At 46.9% G+C, this 17,223-nt stretch overlaps 1 protein-coding gene across 6 annotated transcripts in view; it reads left to right on the top strand.

Annotated features, from left to right (window-relative positions):
• The window catches only part of sn (fascin domain-containing protein singed), a 165,529-nt gene that overhangs the window by 117,513 nt on the left and 30,793 nt on the right, over nucleotides 1–17,223 (top strand). For 2 of the 6 annotated variants that reach the window (XM_070122894.1, XM_027354269.2), the window contains exons 2-6: nucleotides 8,622–8,769; nucleotides 9,062–9,162; nucleotides 9,433–9,639; nucleotides 9,762–10,016; nucleotides 10,200–10,350. In XM_070122894.1, coding sequence (XP_069978995.1) covers nucleotides 8,622–8,769; nucleotides 9,062–9,162; nucleotides 9,433–9,639; nucleotides 9,762–10,016; nucleotides 10,200–10,350 — 862 coding nt within the window. Of the gene's footprint in view, nucleotides 1–201; nucleotides 370–7,799; nucleotides 7,853–7,917; nucleotides 8,050–8,621; nucleotides 8,770–9,061; nucleotides 9,163–9,432; nucleotides 9,640–9,761; nucleotides 10,017–10,199; nucleotides 10,351–17,223 lie in introns of those variants that run through there. The other 4 variants (XM_027354285.2, XM_027354278.2, XM_027354274.2 and 1 more) reach the window with 4 other exon arrangements.

Here is a 17,223-nt window from a genome sequence, read left to right as displayed (position 1 = left end):
CTTAAAACAAAAAACATATACCATATATTGTTTTACATACCCGCACACCCTTTAGAAAATAATCTGTACACCGGAGGTTATGCGGTCCTTCGGTATGCAAGGACAGGGACGCAGCGGAGGGATAGGAGGGAGGAGGAGGGAGAGGGTAGCGGCAGGGAGGGGCCGAGGGGGGGCGAGGCGGGGTTAGGGGCCACGGGAGCATCAGTTCAGTCTGGACCAAGTCAGTTGCTCCCTGACACTCGGAAAGGGAACACCGTTGCTCCGCTCGGTGTATCTTGTGTGTGTGTGCGTGTTCTGTTGCCTTCGTTGGTTCTCCTTGTTGGCGTCCTTGGCAGTGGTGCCGTGTGTGCTTGTGTGGTGATTAACAGTGTACGTTTTCTTGAGTTATTGATGTTCTTGAGTGAGTTAACTTTTTGTTCGGATGTAAGTTGCGGCTCCACGAATATCGTTTCATTACCGGCAACGATAAACTGAACCCGGTTTGAAAACAACTACTGTAGTTGGTGTCTCTGCATCCCGCATTTTCTCCTCGCTAGATACATATTCATACACTGAACCGATATAGGATTGTTTTTGGAACAGTCCCAGCATACATATTGTTAATAGAAGACTAAGGATGGACCGCGTGGAATCGCCATCAACAGCTTTGGAGGCGGATCTGTCATCTGCTCTTAAACTGAGGCGCCGGGTTCTTAAATATTTCGAAAACGTTAAAAGTCTTGGAGAAAAACAACTAATATGTATATAGTAAAGAATGAGATAGACAGACAGACTAACTGACACAGACAGAGATAAAAAACAACTAATATGTATATAGTAAAGAGAGAGATAGACAGGCAGACCAACTGACAGAGACAGAGATAAAAACAACAACTAATATGTATATAGCAAAGAGAGAGAGAGACGGACAAACTGATATAGGCAGAGATATGATATTATTTCCATATATTTTTACATAAAATGTACAAAGCTCAGCACATATATATAACCAACTTTGCATGACAGAGTAGCAGTGTATGAAACTGTAGAATAATCAATATTTTAAGGTGATAATATCCTAAGAAAACATGCACATACACACACACACACACACACACACACACACACACACACACACACACACACACACACACACACACACACACACACACACACACACACACACACACACACACACACACACGGACAGACAGCTAAAAAAATTAATACCCGTTTATGTCCTCGCCAGTAACACGGAGTTCGTGACATTGACAAACGTATTGAATTACTGTCAATCATCTCTCGTGCTTTGTTTTCTCAAGGGGGGGGGGGGCAGGCACCAGAATTCCCGAGTTAAAAGATCCATTCTAGGAACACCATTCAAGGGACTTATTCTCATTTTAACTTTAGAAATAAGTAGAAAAAAATAAAACTTTATCTGAATATGGGAAAGGATCGTTGATAAAATAACTTAGGAATTAAAGAGAAAAATAATAAAACCTTATATGAATATGAAAAAGGAACGTTGATAAAATAACTGAAGAATTAAAGAAAAAATAATAAAACCTTATATGAATATGAGAAAGGAACGCTGATAAAATAACTGAAGAATTAAAAAATGAAAAATAAAACCTTATTTGAATATGAGTAAGGAACGTTAATAAGAAAAGAACGTTGATAAAAAATAGTCTACAAGAAATGAATTGGCTCGGAGGCGGCGGAGCGGTAATGGGAGCGAGGAATCAAGTCTTATCAAGCCGGGTGCCACGTGATTGCCAGCGCCGGGTGATTGACGACGCCCTCTTGGAGGAGCAGCCCAACGACTTCCATTAATAGGAGTTGTTGGCTGTTAGGCTCCCTGGGACACTTCGCTCTCGGGCTGTCGCTGGCTCTTTGTCTCTGGCTCTCTTTCTCTCTTTCTCTGACTCTTGTTTCGTTCTCATTTGTTCTTTCTTTCTCTCTTTTTCTTTCTTTTTCTGTATATCCTCTCTCTCTCTCTTTCTGTCTCTCTCTCTCTCTCTCTCTCTCTCTCTCTCTCTCTCTCTCTCTCTCTCTCTCTCTCTCTCTCTCTCTCTCTCTCTCTCTCTCTCTCTCTCTCTCTCTCTCTCTCTCTCTCTCACTTGTCCTTCTCTCTCTCTCTCTCTCTCTCTCTCTCTCTCTCTCTCTCTCTCTCTCTCTCTCTCTCTCTCTCTCTCTCTCTCTCTCTCTCTCTCTCTCTCTCTCTCTCTCGTGTATGGAAACGATATATGCATATATTCATAAACACGTACTTAGTGTACATTGCACTTGACATGAGCAATATTTGAATATATTGCCCATGTTTATATTACACAAACCCGCCCACGCATCTCTCATCGTCATTTCTTGTATCAACATGAAATGTGATCTATATTCTTTTTTTTTTCCTTTTTATAAATATACATCTGCCAATCTCAATCTGCCAGACTGTTTGTGGTCGCCGTGCTGAACGCGGTAGCCGCCAGCTTTTCTTTATTAAATAACAGGCAGACAACAGACTCGTATTGTCAGAGATATGCCACTTTTTTTTTTTTTTTTTTTTTTTTTTTTTTTTTTTTTTTTTTTTGTGGCGCGGCTCTCCTTTCGTGAATTACGAATCTGGTCACGACTTCAATGGGATTAGCTTAGTTATCTCCGTTCGTCTGTCACGGTGTCAAGGAGGTCGGTGTCAGCTCGGCCGCGCATAAACCGTGGAGTGTAGCGGGATAAAAATAGCCTCGGCTTTCTCGCATCCCCCGGTGTATAATCTGCTTGCAAAGAGTCGCGTTACCCTTGATATATTAGAGTCGACGGAGGAAAGTGCAAGCAGATTATTAAATGAAAGAGCTTATTGAATAAATGATCTTGTTGAGGAGCGATCGTCAATTTTCTGTTTATTGCCTTGGCGTCGGATGAATCCTAATCAGAGGGATTTTATAAGTAAATTGCGCAAAGGAAGTAATGGAGGGAATTGGTAGACATAGGAGAGGCGGCGGCGGGATGGGCGTGATGCTAGGTGGGCGTGATACACGTGTTCTCGCTCGCCCGGCAGCAGGTGTTGAGGCTTAAACTCGGTCTCATTACTTTTATCGAAGTAGGTTTTATTTCTATTGTAGTTATTGTTATTATGATTGGTGTTATCGTTGTTATTATTATCATCTGTAGTTTTAGTATTATTGTTATTATTATGTTGTTACGTCATTGCTATTTCTATTATTATTATTGCTATTATTATCGTTATGATTAGCTTGATGATGATGGTTTTTATCATTATTATTATTATTATTATTATTATTATTATTATTATTATGATGATGATGATGATGATGATGATGATGATGATGATGATGTCCTTTACTCGTTTAGTTTGGTATTTACAAATGGATTTGCACTGAGCTTTTGATTTATATATTTTTTTCACCTTATTATGTCGATTCCTAAGCCAGTATGACAGAAGGGTAAACATTTGAGCGTTGTACGTGGACAGTTCCATGCACTGGGATAAAACAATTTTATTTACAATGGAAGTCCCTTTCTTGATGTTTGTAAACAGTTTGTGGTCAAGTCGTGTTTTTTGCGCCCGCTATTGTTATTATTTTTTTTTAGATTTATGCTGTGTGTGGACTGAGGTCAGGCTTGGTTAACAATGAAAGTCCTTCTCTTGATATATGTGATTTGTTTTTTGTCTTACATCTTTCTTTATCTCACTTAGTCACGTCTCTCTTCCTCTCTCCCTCCCCTCCCTCCCCCTCTCCCTCGCTCCCTCTCTCCCTTTCTCCCTATCTCCATTTTCCTCCATCTCTTCCTCTTTGCCTCCCTCCTTTCCTCTCTCCCACTGGCATTAATTGAGAGAAATTAAATAAAATGCAATTTATGTAATACATCGCCAGCATGCACAAATATACACATAATCGTTTTAGTGAATCTTCGTAATTAAACCAGAATAAACTAAGATTTGTATTTAGATTTTAGTTTTTATTTTGGTGTCTCTTTTTCCGGTTTTAATTACTTTCATGTAAATTGCAAACTAATTTGCAGTGATGCGGGCGTACAGTTGATTCTGGATGAAATAAAATTGCACAGCTGATTTCCGGTTTAGTGTTTGCGTGCAGTGTTGATTGGAGAATTGTGTTGCTAATCCACGCCTGCTTTTTTCCGCAAGACCTTAATTAATTTTGTTTTTAGAAGAGTTTCAGGAAATTAGCTTTCGGAGATAGAAAAAGGGAAGGGGACGAGGGGGAGGGAAGTTGGTATACGTGCTTAATCCGTTTTAAGAGAGTTATTTTCATCTTCATGTGTTAGTGTTAACTTTTCTATAAAGAATGTATATATGTGTATAGTAAGGCGAGAATGACGTGAGCTTGTGCCGTTATTAGAGAAAATGCCTTTGAGAGAAGAGTAAAAGAACGGAGAAAATCAAATTTGGATTCGAATTTAAAGTCGTGATTGCAGTTTGCAAAAATGTTGTGCTTTGGTTCAACGTTACAAAAGACTTCATTTGCGGGGTTTTAAAAGGCCTCCGCCACCGCCTCCCTTCCCTCCCCCCTCCTCCCCCGTGGGCGTGAAAATCTCTTTCTTGGGAGAGACCTTGAAAGAAAACGCGAGGCTCATTCCTTCCCTTCCCCCTACTCCCCCCTCTCTTCTCTTCTCCCCTTCATCCCCTCCTCCTCTCCTCATCCACTCCCCTCCCCACCTCCTTTCCTTGTCTTCTAACCCTATCCTCATCCCTCTCCCTTTCCCACTCTCCTCTTGCCTCTCCTTCTGTCTCACCCACCAATTTCTTTCCTCCCTTCCTTCCTTCCTCTCCTCTCCCTCCCCTCCCCCGCCATCCCTCTCCTTCTCCTCCCTCTTTCTTCACCGCCTTCCCTCCCACCACCGCCTCTCCCCTCCGCCCTTCAGTTCTCCGCCCTTCCCCCAGGGTCAGTATGTCGTGCTTTCGGCAATCGGGTTCCATTTTGCGTTGATGGAGCGACGTGTACTTTGCGCTGGCTGGCTACGAGTACTATTGCGTGGTTGCTGCTGTGTGGTTTCGCAAAACGGTTCGTACTGCAGCCGAAGGAAAGTGGCTGTGGAGGTTGCGGTGATTGAACGGCAGTTGGGAAACGTGATTTGTCTGCTTTCTCATTGAAGGTTTTGTGTGTGTGTGTGAAAGGAGAGAGGCAGAGACAGTGACAGACAGAGACAGAGAGAATGGGGGGGGGGGAGAGAGAGAGAAGACCAACAAAGATCGGACAGAAACAAAAAAATACAAATTACCAAACCAGCAAACAAAAAAGCGGGAGACAGAGAAGAGAGGGTGAAGAAAAGTGCAACCGGAAAAGGGTGCACATGGGAAGGAGAAGGGAAGTGGGGAGGGGAGGGGAGGCCAGGAGCTAGGAGGGGGTGGGGCGTTCGGAGGAAGAGAGGATGGCTAACAGCTGTGTCCTTGGGAGTCGGTATCCTGGGGGTGCTAGAGGGAGGAGGGGGTATGGAGAGGTAGGGCAGGGGGAGGAGCAGGAATGGGGAGTTAGGGTAGGGGGAGGACGGGGGAAGGGGAGTTAGTGTAGGGGGAGAAGGGCAGGGGGAGGAGGAGGGGGCATGTGGGAGGAAACTGGGGCGGCGGTGGCGAGATGGCGGGACTCTCCCCAACGTCCATATGCTTTCCGCGCCATCTGCTCTCGCCGTGACAGAAAAATCCGGGCCGGCGTGCTTTCCTTTGCCTAGAGTTACCTGAAAAAGGAGGGATTTCTTTTTTCCTCCTAGTTCAGCAGTTGGAGAAAAATTGTTCGTTTGTTTTTTGCTTGTTTGTTTAGTCGCGTCTTCTACGTGTCTTACGATAGGTACAATCGCTGGCTTTTTTGTTTTGTTTGTTTCTCATTCCGAGATTCTTCATCTGTTTGTTTGTGATGTTTTTGTCAACTTTTGTCTTCTTAACTTTTCACTTCACTGTTCTCTTCGGTAACTGTTCCCGTTTTACGTTGTCAACCTTGCAGTATTTTTTGCTTAACAGTCTCTCTCTCTCTCTCTCTCTCTCTCTCTCTCTCTCTCTCTCTCTCTCTCTCTCTCTCTCTCTCTCTCTCTCTCTCTCTCTCTCTCTCTCTCTCTCTCTCTCTCTCTCTCTCTCTCTCTCTCTCTCTCTCTCTCTCTCTCTCTCTCTCTCTCTCTCTCTCTCACTCACTCACTCACTCACTCACTCACTCACTCACTCACTCACACACACACACACACACACACACACACACACACACACACACACACACACACACACACACACACACACACACACACACACACACACACACACACACACACATTCATATATATACACATACATATACAAATACAAATACAAATACTTATACATATACAAATACTTATACATATATAAGTACATATACAGTACATATACATACACATAGGCCTATATACATATACATACACACACAAACACAAAGTTCGATGTCCCACACAAACGATTACACAAATCTCTGCACACAGCCGAGATGTCCTGTTTCCTGTGAGAAAGGTCAGTTGAAGATGCACTGATGGTTTAGTCTCTATCACGATATTAATATTTGTTTCAGTGGGGCTTGATAGATATAATAGGCTGTGGCATCATCCATTCGAATTCTGAAAAAAGACATTTTTTTGAGTTATCATTTACCTTGCATTGTTGATTACAAATGATACAGTCAAAGTTTTCCGACATTTGCCCCTCTGGGTATTGAGGGCGTAAGGGTGGGCGGCCGCGGTCTTGCTTTGTCTTCGAACTTCCTTTGCAACCCGCGGGAATGGAAATTTCCGTCTCTCCGGTTGCGAAGGTAAGAAAAAAAACGTTCTAAGCGTTTTAGAAGTTGTCCGGCAGGCAAGGAGTGTTGCCATGCGGTTTTGGGTTGCCATTTCAGAATAGGTCGACGCATGTGGATATTGAACTCGAGAACACAGCCTTGGGCACGCCTTGATGTGTTCAGGCAGCAGAGCGGGGATGAAATAGGGTGGTGGGTAGCGAGCGAGACGCTGCACTCGCTCAAAGGGAAGTACAGTGACTCGCCGCGAGAGTGCAAGTCATACTTAGCTATTTTGTACGTAGTATTACGAGCATTCCGAGGGGAGCAAAACGCATTTACCGAAGAGTCACGAGTGCTGCACTCACGACGCGTGTGGGTGAAATGTTGTCTTGCTTTGATATTCATGTCAGATATACTCTGTTACCAAATCACATGTCCTCCTGAAGCTCCCAAAAATCTAATAGGAAATGTCTGCATGATCATGCAAGCGCTGAAACGCGTAAATGGAAGCGGTGGCCGCCACCCCGTTGCCACCGGCCACCTGCGGTTTTTCGTCTGACATTCCTTCCTGCTGAATAAGGCTGTCGGATGCCGTGTTTGCTTTCCTGGGCACACGCGCAGCGGCGGGACCTTTGTTATGGCTTGCTTACTAGAGGCTAAATTGACTAGGTTATGGTACGGGAATTATTAATGAGGGTGTGATGGCACACCAGCGCTCCGGATTGATTCGCCGTGATGTAATTATCAACATAATGTCCCGGTCGTTCCGTTGTTATTTATAAAAGCGCGCTGTAGAGTGATGGCGGAAATGGTGATCTGTTTTGTATTTGCGTTCATTCCAAGTTCGAATCGTATCATTGCAAGATTTGTTTCACCTTTTCGTCGTATTTTGCTCGAAATATTCGCTTTGCGGGAGACATGGCAGCAATTTGTCTTGCGGAACAGTTGCGGGTTTGTTGTGGTAGTTAGCTGGTCAGGACGTGGTGATCTGGGAGGGGCAGGGGGGGAGGGGGTGAAAGGTGGTTGGACGGTTGGCCTACATGTAACGCGTGCACTGGAGTTAGTCTGAGGACTTAGGGCCAACGACGAGCATGGAGTCCCCCACCGCGGTACGACCCGACAGATCTCGGTGAACGACTTTTAAGATGGCGCCTCGGTGTTTGAAATCACAACACGGGCAGACGATGTGATGAGGTGCCTCGGGACGGCGAATATATGGTGTTTGCACAGATGGTGCTTGCGGCGGAGACTGAGTTACGTGAAGGATGTGTTTTTCGATGTGACAGGTCGCTCGGAAATGAGTGAAGTGAGTCATGTGGCGAGATGAGCAGGCGGTGCAGGACGCTGGCGTATGGCAGAGAAAATAGAGTCGATTTTTTTAATCGACCGAGAAACGCAGTATATGATTAGTGCTTTAGTTTTTAGCGTACAGTGGAGACTTATCACGTGACCGTGATTGTGTTGGTATACAAACTTGTTGGTGTGATAGATTAAAGAAAGTTTTAATGTGATTCTTTAATAAGTGTTGGTGAGAATGCCATATAGGAAGTAGCAATATGGTATTTGTTGCCGTGACAACGAATCAGTCAGAACCTCAAGATATGGGGGCTGCAGAGCCCACTCCACACTAACTCGAGAGGGAATATGTTGTTTCAGTTTCCATTGGTTCACAGCTGGGACATGTAATTCGGTTCCGGCATTGAAGCACAATGCACGATAGCGTCATGACTTGCATGGCGCGAGACGAATGGGTTAGTGAAGCCCGGGCGCGCATGGCGTTCCAGGCCACTTGATTGAGCTGTCGTGTGGTGCTGCTTGCCAGCCAGGACGCCCGCTGCCTTCCGTGATTGCCTAACCGTTCCCCTTCTCCGTTGACAGATGTCTCGTCTGAACGGCGTTAACGGCTTAAACGGGTGCGGCGAGATGAACGGACCAGGGAGCTCCGGGTGCTGGACCATCGGCCTCATCAACGCCAAGGCCAAGTACCTCACCGCGGAGACCTTCGGCTTCAAGATCAACGCCAACGGTGAGAGGGGGGAGGAGGAGGAGGAGGAGGAGGGTGGGGGGGAGGGTGCCCTTCTGTTGCTGGGGCACTTGGGGTATGTTCTTATGATAAGGGCATAGAAGCCCTGGACAGTTGCTTATTTCATAATATATCTAGAATAAAAGAGGTTACTAAAGTAGAAAATGGACTTAGTGTTGGAAATGAGTACGGAAGTAGAGAGTGGAATCTAATGTGTACATAGAAGCCATTTCGGGATTTTTTCCCTAATCGATGCTCATAGAAGCTCATCTTGTATATTTCGTGCCACCCACAGGCGTCTCGCTTAAAAAGAAACAGATGTGGACTCTAGAACCTGCCGAGAAAGATCTCATCGCCTTCAAGTCTCACCTGGACAAGTACCTGTCGGTCGACCAGGTAGGTTTTCGTCTTTTCCTCCTTTTTAACGGGTTTCTCAGAAATATGTGGGTTGTATGTAATCATCTAAGATTCTTATTTAGTTCACGATTCCATTAGTGAAACTTTAGGTCTTTAATAAGTATTTAGAGATGAAATATGACATCAGTTGCAATGTCTTAGTATGCGATTTCTCCAATCTGCGCCATAATAACCGACCACATGACAGCATCCATGAAATATATCTCCTCGTCCGGGCTAATAGCACGCTATCTTCGCTTCCCTTGACAGTACGGCAACGTGACCTGCGAGAGTGAGGACCGCGACGTCTCGTGCATGTTCGAGGTGTCCGTGACCGACGACGAGCACGGCCGCTGGGCGCTGCGCAACGTGACCCGCGGCTACTTCCTGGGCGCCGCCGGGGACAAGCTCATCTGCACGGCCAAGGTGCCCACCGACGCCGAGCTCTGGACCATCCACCTCGCTGCCCGGCCGCAGGTAAGATGCCACATGCGATTGAGTTTCCTTTTTGTGCTACATATTTCCATACGGTTGGGGTTGCCGCTTTGGATTACGCATCCTAGAACGTGTTGATAACCAGCGCCGATGTCCTCCTCAAGGTCAACCTCCGCTCCCTGGGCCGCAAGAGGTACGCCCACCTGAACGAGGAAGGCACCGAGATCGAGGTGGACGCCAACGTGCCTTGGGGCGAGGACACGCTGTTCACCCTCGAGTTCAGAGACAACAAATACGCCATCCACACCAGCAACAACATGTACCTCAGCCTGGACGGGAAGCTGATCTCCCAGTGCACGCGCGACTCCCTCTTCTGCCTCGAGTACCACCACGGCTCGCTCGCCCTCAGGGACCATCAGGTTTGTCAACGTTTTGGTTTTGGTTTCTGTTGCAACAAATTCAACTGTAAAGTGTGATTATTAATGTATGTGTCATTTTGTATGAATTATCGCATGAAGGTGGGAGTGGTAAAAACTTTTTGCAAATGTTAATGGTTCACATTCATCGTGTTCCTGAAGAAAATGCTCTTGGTTCTCTTCCAGGGTCAGTACCTGAGCCCCATCGGCTCCCGGGCGGTGCTCAAGTCCCGCTCCAACACAGTCACCAAGGACGAGCTGTTCGCCTTGGAGGACTCCCTACCTCAGGCATCGTTCGGCGCCGTCCTCAACACCCGATACGTCTCCGTCAAGCAAGGTGAGTCAAGATGCTCGGTTGATGCTGTTGGTGCGGGTCCCTCGGCACCCACGGGGCATTGGCACTGGATCGCGACGGGACGACCTCGTGGCATTTGGTGGGCGTGGCGGGGGTTGTCTGCGGGAGGGAAATGTGGCGTGGGTGTAAAGGGCATTGTGTCCGGGGAGGAGTGCCTGTTTGTATCTATTGTTAATGACAGTGTTTTCTAGAGAAGTTGAGAATTGCGTGTGCAGTCAATGTGTCATAGATATGTTGTTCAATTCATTTATATATCAGTTTTTGATTATGAACGCGGGTAAAAGGAATCCCGCAGAGAGACGTGACCTCTCAAATGTTCTCTATAATCAAAGTTTTTGTAGCCATCGAAATTTATACCGCTGACCCCGAGCGTCACCGCGCGTCGGATTGTCACCGGCGCGAACCGCTACTTGCACCTGACGTGTAGAGCGTCGACCTATCAATTTCCCAATTACACGCGAGCAAAAATAGTCTCATTGTGGCACGATGAAGCTGCCGTGGGAGGTGACCTTCCGCACCGCCTCACTTCCGGCGCAGGTCACGAGCTATATCCGGGTTGAAGCTTTTCTGCTGCTGATGCTGCTGACCCCTCACAATGGGAGCTCTCGCATCCGCCGCCGCGACGCCTCTTGCAGTGTCATCGGCAGGCGCTGTCCTTGGATTTTGGAGTTTCAAAGCGATGGCGTGGGCGGTGAAAGAACTGCGAATCCGTGCTTTAAACGTCATTGCCGAACCGTTATTCTGGTGCTTTCCGAAGATGTGTAGACTCCGCCCACGCACTCGGCGGGCGGTGAGGAGGTGAAGGAGGTGAGGATGTAATAGTCCGCTTCATTTATCGCCTGGGTCTTGCTCGTTCAGTTCTTGGGTTTTAGGTCGAAAAGAGAGAATTCAAAGAAACGGTTTTCTCTCTCTCTCTCTCTCTCTCTCTCTCTCTCTTTCTTTCTTTCTTTCTTTCTTTCTTTCTTTCTTTCTTTCTTTCTTTCTTTCTTTCTTTCTTTCTTTCTTTCTTTCTTTCTTTCTTTCTTTCTTTCTTTCTTTCTTTCTTTCTTTCTTTCTTTCTTTCTTTCACACACACACACACACACACACACACACACACACACACACACACACACACACACACACACACACACACACACACACACACACACACACACACGTACGTACGTACGTACGTAAAGTACGTGGTAACAGTTTATATTTACGATTCAATGCTACACATGCTTGCATAAAACATTACAAAACCATTCCCAACGTTCGCAAAGAGCATTCATATTTACTTCACTTTTGGTACTTTCGCACACACCATGTATAGTTCGGATGAAAAAAAAACTCCCATCACCTATTGTGTCCACACGGGATTTTTTCTTTCTTGTTTATTCATGAGAACGAGTTGGACCGTGATAAATCTGCGGGTTAAGCTTCCTCTTTCTTTTCATATGTTGTTTATTTCTTCCTTTTAGCATGTTTATTTCTTCCTGGTATTATGTTGTTTATCTTGTTTCCTTTTAGTGTGTAGTTCATTAGATTGTCAGGTATTCATGTCGGTCTCGTTCAAGCAAATGTTTACACCCGTTCGCGTTTTCTGACAATTTGGGTGTAAATTCGCTAGTTTAAACACGTCATTGTTTGCGATAGTGTCTCCTCAGGGGACGACTATTCCGATACCGCCATATCGACCACCTTGCTCTCGCCTGGACGCCCCTGCCTCTCCCCTGTCGCCCCATCCTCCCCCTCCCCTCTCGCCCCATCCTCGACCTATTTCTGAGGGCCCTCACTCACCCTTCCTGCATCCCTTAGATCCCTATCCCCCGTCTTTCTCCTACCACTTAGGGTCCTTCCCCATCATCCCTCTACCTCGAAGAGCTCTCTCCTCTTCTTTCCTCAACCACTAAGGGCCTTCTCCCTATTTTTCCCTTACCCTTATGGGGCCTCCCCGTCCTCCCTCTACCTTCTAAGAGCCTTTCCCCTCCCTCCCCGTCACTGTCCGTCTCTTGTCATAGCTCTGCCCCCCTTCATAGCCCTGTCCCCCTTCATAGCCCTCACCCATTCATAGCCTACTCCCCCTTCGTAGCCCTCTTCCCATCAATAGCCCTCTCCCCCTTCATGGCCCTCAACCCTTCATAGCCCTCTCCCCCTCCATAGCCCTCTCCCCCTCCATAGCCCTCTCCCCCTGTTAACCCTCCCGCTGTTTCCGTGCAGTTCGCGGGCCTCTCACAGCTCGCCCAGCTCTTCGTCGGAGCAGTGACTGTGGCTCGTCGTCGTACCTCCGGCAGAACAAGTACACGTTGCAGGCCCGTGGGCATGTGGCGTGGCAGTGTGCTTTCGGAGGTTACGCCGAGTATTGATTCTGTGCCTGAATGGCCAGTACCGCTTGACAGGTGGCTCGGCAAGAGGAAACTGTACGATGGAGGCACGATGGGCGAGGGTCTTCCGGTGCGCAAGGGGTTTGTGGGTCTTATTGCTTCGGAATGAGGTGGGGACGAGGTGGGAGTGGGGTTTCTCTGATCGTTTTTTTCCATTTATTGGGATAATGAATGTTTTTACGTTGGGATTGACTTTGTGGTGTGCAAGGGTGTACAGTGGTCAGGAGGACGTGATCAATATGTCGAACTGTTTCGTATAAATTCTCTCTCTCTCTCTCTCTCTCTCTCTCTCTCTCTCTCTCTCTCTCTCTCTCTCTCTCTCTCTCTCTCTCTCTCTCTCTCTCTCTCTCTCTCTCTCTCTCTCTCTCTCTGTGTGTGTGTGTGTGTGTGTGACTGTGTGTGTGTGCGTGCGTTTGTGTTCTATTCATTCAATTACGTATAATCCCATCCTTATATTGAGGAACAGTCGAGTTATGACAAACCTATTGTTCTCTCACGCCCGTTCCTTCCATCTTTGCGGCTGCGTCCAGTGAGCACAAACATTGGCAGTGCTCTTACTTCGGCAACACTTTGACACAGAACTACAAAGGGCGTAGTTGTGGCATCTTCCGGCAGCGGGGATGGCAGGGATGGACACAGAGGTCAACATACGCCAGCTCGTCAAGGTCACTCTGACTGTTACATATGTGAATAAGCAAACACGTTGCAGACCCGCGGTTGCTTACTGTGCATACTGCAGCTACATTACTATTTATTACCCAGCGATTAGCATCATGCCAGCAATTAGTTTTAATTGTCGTCGTCGTTCTGGTCACAAGCAGTTTTGTTTATACGTTCTCGCCGTGAATATTTATGCTCGTAAATATTCGCCAATTAGTTTCTTGCATTTATACTTGTAAATATCCGTCAACTCATTTCTTGTGGTTATACCTGTAAATATCCGTCGACGAGATTCATGGGCTTGAAGGCAAGGCAGGACTGGCCAAGAAAACAGATGAATCGGTCTCTGAATTCTTAATACTTGGTTCTATTTGCTGGCGTCGCTCAAGCAGGACGTTATATTCTACATCGTATTTCTTTTCAACGCTGCTTGAAATTTGTTTTTAGGCGCACGTAAGAATGAAAGAACATTGCACACTTCAACCAGGCAGCACTCAAACAGAGGCAAAGTAAACAGAAGGCTTGAAGTGTTCTGCAGCGTCTGCTCTGTCTCCTCGGCGAGTCTTACTGACGTGTATTCAGTGCTTGTGTATTTTTTCTAGCATTTTTTTTTTTGTATTTTTAGGATGATGAGTAGAGCGTGGAGGAGAAAATATACACTCGATATATGCTTCGTTCATAGTTTTCAGAGGTTTGTGCTCAGATGTCTAATACGGGATTAGCGAATTAATGTATGCAGTTTATTAATAACCGCTCATCAGGAGACCTCGGTAAACATTATCTTTCTTCTCTTTTCTCTCCCTTCTTTCTTATCCTCCTCCAACCCCCTCCCTTCCTCTTCATCTAATTCACTCACTCACTCACTCACACACACACACACACACACACACACACACACACACACACACACACACACACACACACACACACACACACACACACACACACACACACACACTCTCTCTCTCTCTCTCTCTCTCTCTCTCTCTCTCTCTCTCTCTCTCTCTCTCTCTCTCTCTCTCTCTCTCTCTCTCTCTCTCTCAAACTCAAACCCCCCTTCCTCCTCCATCCTCCGCACACAACCCCCCTCCCTCCTCCACACAAACAACCCCTCTTCCCCCCTCCTCCACACACACAACCCCCTTCCCCCCTCCTCCACACACACAACCCCCCTTCCCCCCTCCTCCACACACACAACCCCCCTTCCCCCCTCCTCCACACACACAACCCCCTCCCTCCCTGCACACACACAACCCCCCCCCCCTGCACACACACACACTTAATACCCCTTTTATAAAGACAACCTGTTCTGCGGCGGCGCTGTAAGACGAGCGGGACAGACGAGCACAGGGCGAAGGGAGACGCGGAGGGTCGAGGTGACGGAGGCTGCAGGAAAGATGCGGTTCGTCTCGCGTTACCTGGCACTGACCACACGTCCCCTCCCCCCCCCCCCTTCGAGGTTGGAGTGGGGAAGGGGTATGGTGGGAAGGGGGGAGGAGGGGTTGGAGTGGGGAGGGGGAGGAATGGAGGGAAGGGGGATTGAGTGGGGAGGGGGGGGGTGGGAAGGGGGTTGAGTGGGGAGGAGGAATGGAGGGAAGGGGGGTTGAGTGAGGAGGGGGCTGGTGGGAAGGGGTTTAGTGGGGAGGGGGCTGAATGTTTTGAAGGGGAGTGGAAAGGAGGGGTGGAGAAGGGAAGGGGGGACGAGGAGGAGGAATGGAGGGAAGGGAGAGGGAAGATAAAAGATCGGAGGCGGAGCGAAAGGGGGAAACGGGAGGGAGCAAGGAGGAGGAGGAAAGTCAAGGGTGGAATCAATTAAATCCTCAATAACTTTAAAACGCTCTTTGGAAAGGGGTTTACAAATTTGTTTTACCGAATAACGGAAAGTCTTGTACACACCATACTCTAATTATTACAATACAATGTGAATTACTAGAATGATCATGATATTTATTAATTCGAAATTTTCCTTGTCGTTTCCTTTATTGATATTGCTTTGTCAGGGCGTTTCTGCGCATGATAAGGATTTCCTGTGACGAAGCGAAAGATCATTACAATATCAAGAAAAAAATATAGGTTTATGGCGAAATCTGCAAACATAGCAAGAATATTTCCACGATATGGCTCACTGTTTATGTAAATATATATTCATAATCACGGAAAAAATGAAGGCGGTTCCGGTTAGACTACCGCTTCCAGACGACACAACCCACTTCCCCCCCACCCCCACCCCCTAGCACATTGCAACACACGCCTTTCCTCTTGCAATTGCCGTGTGTGAGGAATGACTTCGGTTGAAATTCGGGAGTCTGCAAGAAGTGTGACGTCACTCCTTACACCCCCTACTCTCCATTTCTCCCCCTCTCTTCTGTCTCACCGTCCTCTTTCCATCTCTTGATTTTCCTCCTCTTCCCTATTCCTCTCTCCCTTCCTTCTCTCTCCCCGTCCTCTTTCCATCTCTCCCTCCCTCCTATTTCCCACTACTTTCTCCACTCATTTTCGGTAGCAAAGTTCTCTTTTGATGGGATAATTCATTTCGTTTTTCTAACTTTACCCTTTTTCTTCCTCCTTCCCTTCTCTCTCTCTCTCTCTCTCTCACTTACTTTCTCTCTCTCTCTCACTTACTTTCTCTCTCTCTCTCTCTCTCTCTCTCACTCACTCTCTCTCTCTCTCTCACTTACTTTCTCTCTCTCTCTCTCTCATATATTACTTGCAGCTTCGAGCCTTCGATGCCATTGTCATGTCGAACTTTTTCGTTTAAGTGACTCGAGAATTTCAGACGAAAGAGATTTCTCATTTGTGGAGGGAAGCGAACTCCGGAAATATTTTAAAATCTTTTCTCTGTCTTCTGCAATTAACATTTTGAAATGTTTTTTTCTCTCCGCCTTGTCATGTTCTCTTTTCAGCACGCCGTTTCTCTTTCTTGTTCTACCTTTGGTGTCTTGTTATTCAATGCTGACTTTACAGTTAGTGTTTTATCACGAACACTTTTCCCAACAACCACCACCAACATCATCATCACCACCACTGACAACAACAGCAACAGCAATACCGACAGCAACAACAATAATAATAACAATAACACCACCACGACCACCACCAACAGCAATAACAACACCACCACCACTACCCCCGACAGCAATAAACATAGCGTAAACATAAACATGGCGTGATTTTCAAAGCTTCCGGTGCCTCGATCTCGAGTCCCGGTGCCCGAGGCGGTCCACGAGGCTGCATACGACGGGCCGTGACAAGCCTTAGTGGGAGTGACTGTTACTTGCGGGCGGCCGCGTGGGCGTCACCCCAAGCCTTGGTAACCGTTACCCGCCCGGCTGGTAACGCTGCGGGCCGGCTCTAGCGGGTAACGAGACTAGAAGACAGTTTGCTTGTTTGCTCGCGACGTAGTTCGCCTTCCCGCTTGTAATCCTTAAACTGATGAGCATAAATATCAAGAAAACTTTTAAAAATCGTAGACTGCATGTTGGTTAGAGCTTGTGTGTTTGTTTGTTTTTTTATTCCCTAAACCCAGACCCCCATCGAAGCGAATAAAACCTGACCCCTTTTTTCCCTTTGTCAGAAAATGGGTTCTTGCTGCATAAATTTTCGCAACGGGGAAGCTAGCAGTGCCCGCCATTAAGATGAATAATTCACCCGCAATAAACAGGGGTCCCGGTGCCACTTCGCTCGATAGCCGACCACGCGTCACGAGCGGCGGTGGCACCTTTTGGCAGTGGCACTCGCGGGGCCATTCATCACCTTTTTATGTATCGCTTGTTATATCGCCCTTACACGTGGTGGATTACCGGCAGCGTTCCCAGTCTCCTTCCTTTTG

The sequence above is a fragment of the Penaeus vannamei genome, chromosome 6 (genome assembly GCF_042767895.1).
Source record: "Penaeus vannamei isolate JL-2024 chromosome 6, ASM4276789v1, whole genome shotgun sequence".
NCBI lineage: Eukaryota > Metazoa > Arthropoda > Malacostraca > Decapoda > Penaeidae > Penaeus > Penaeus vannamei.
Note: the sequence above shows the minus strand (reverse complement) of the source record. Positions and strands in the feature narration are given on the sequence as shown.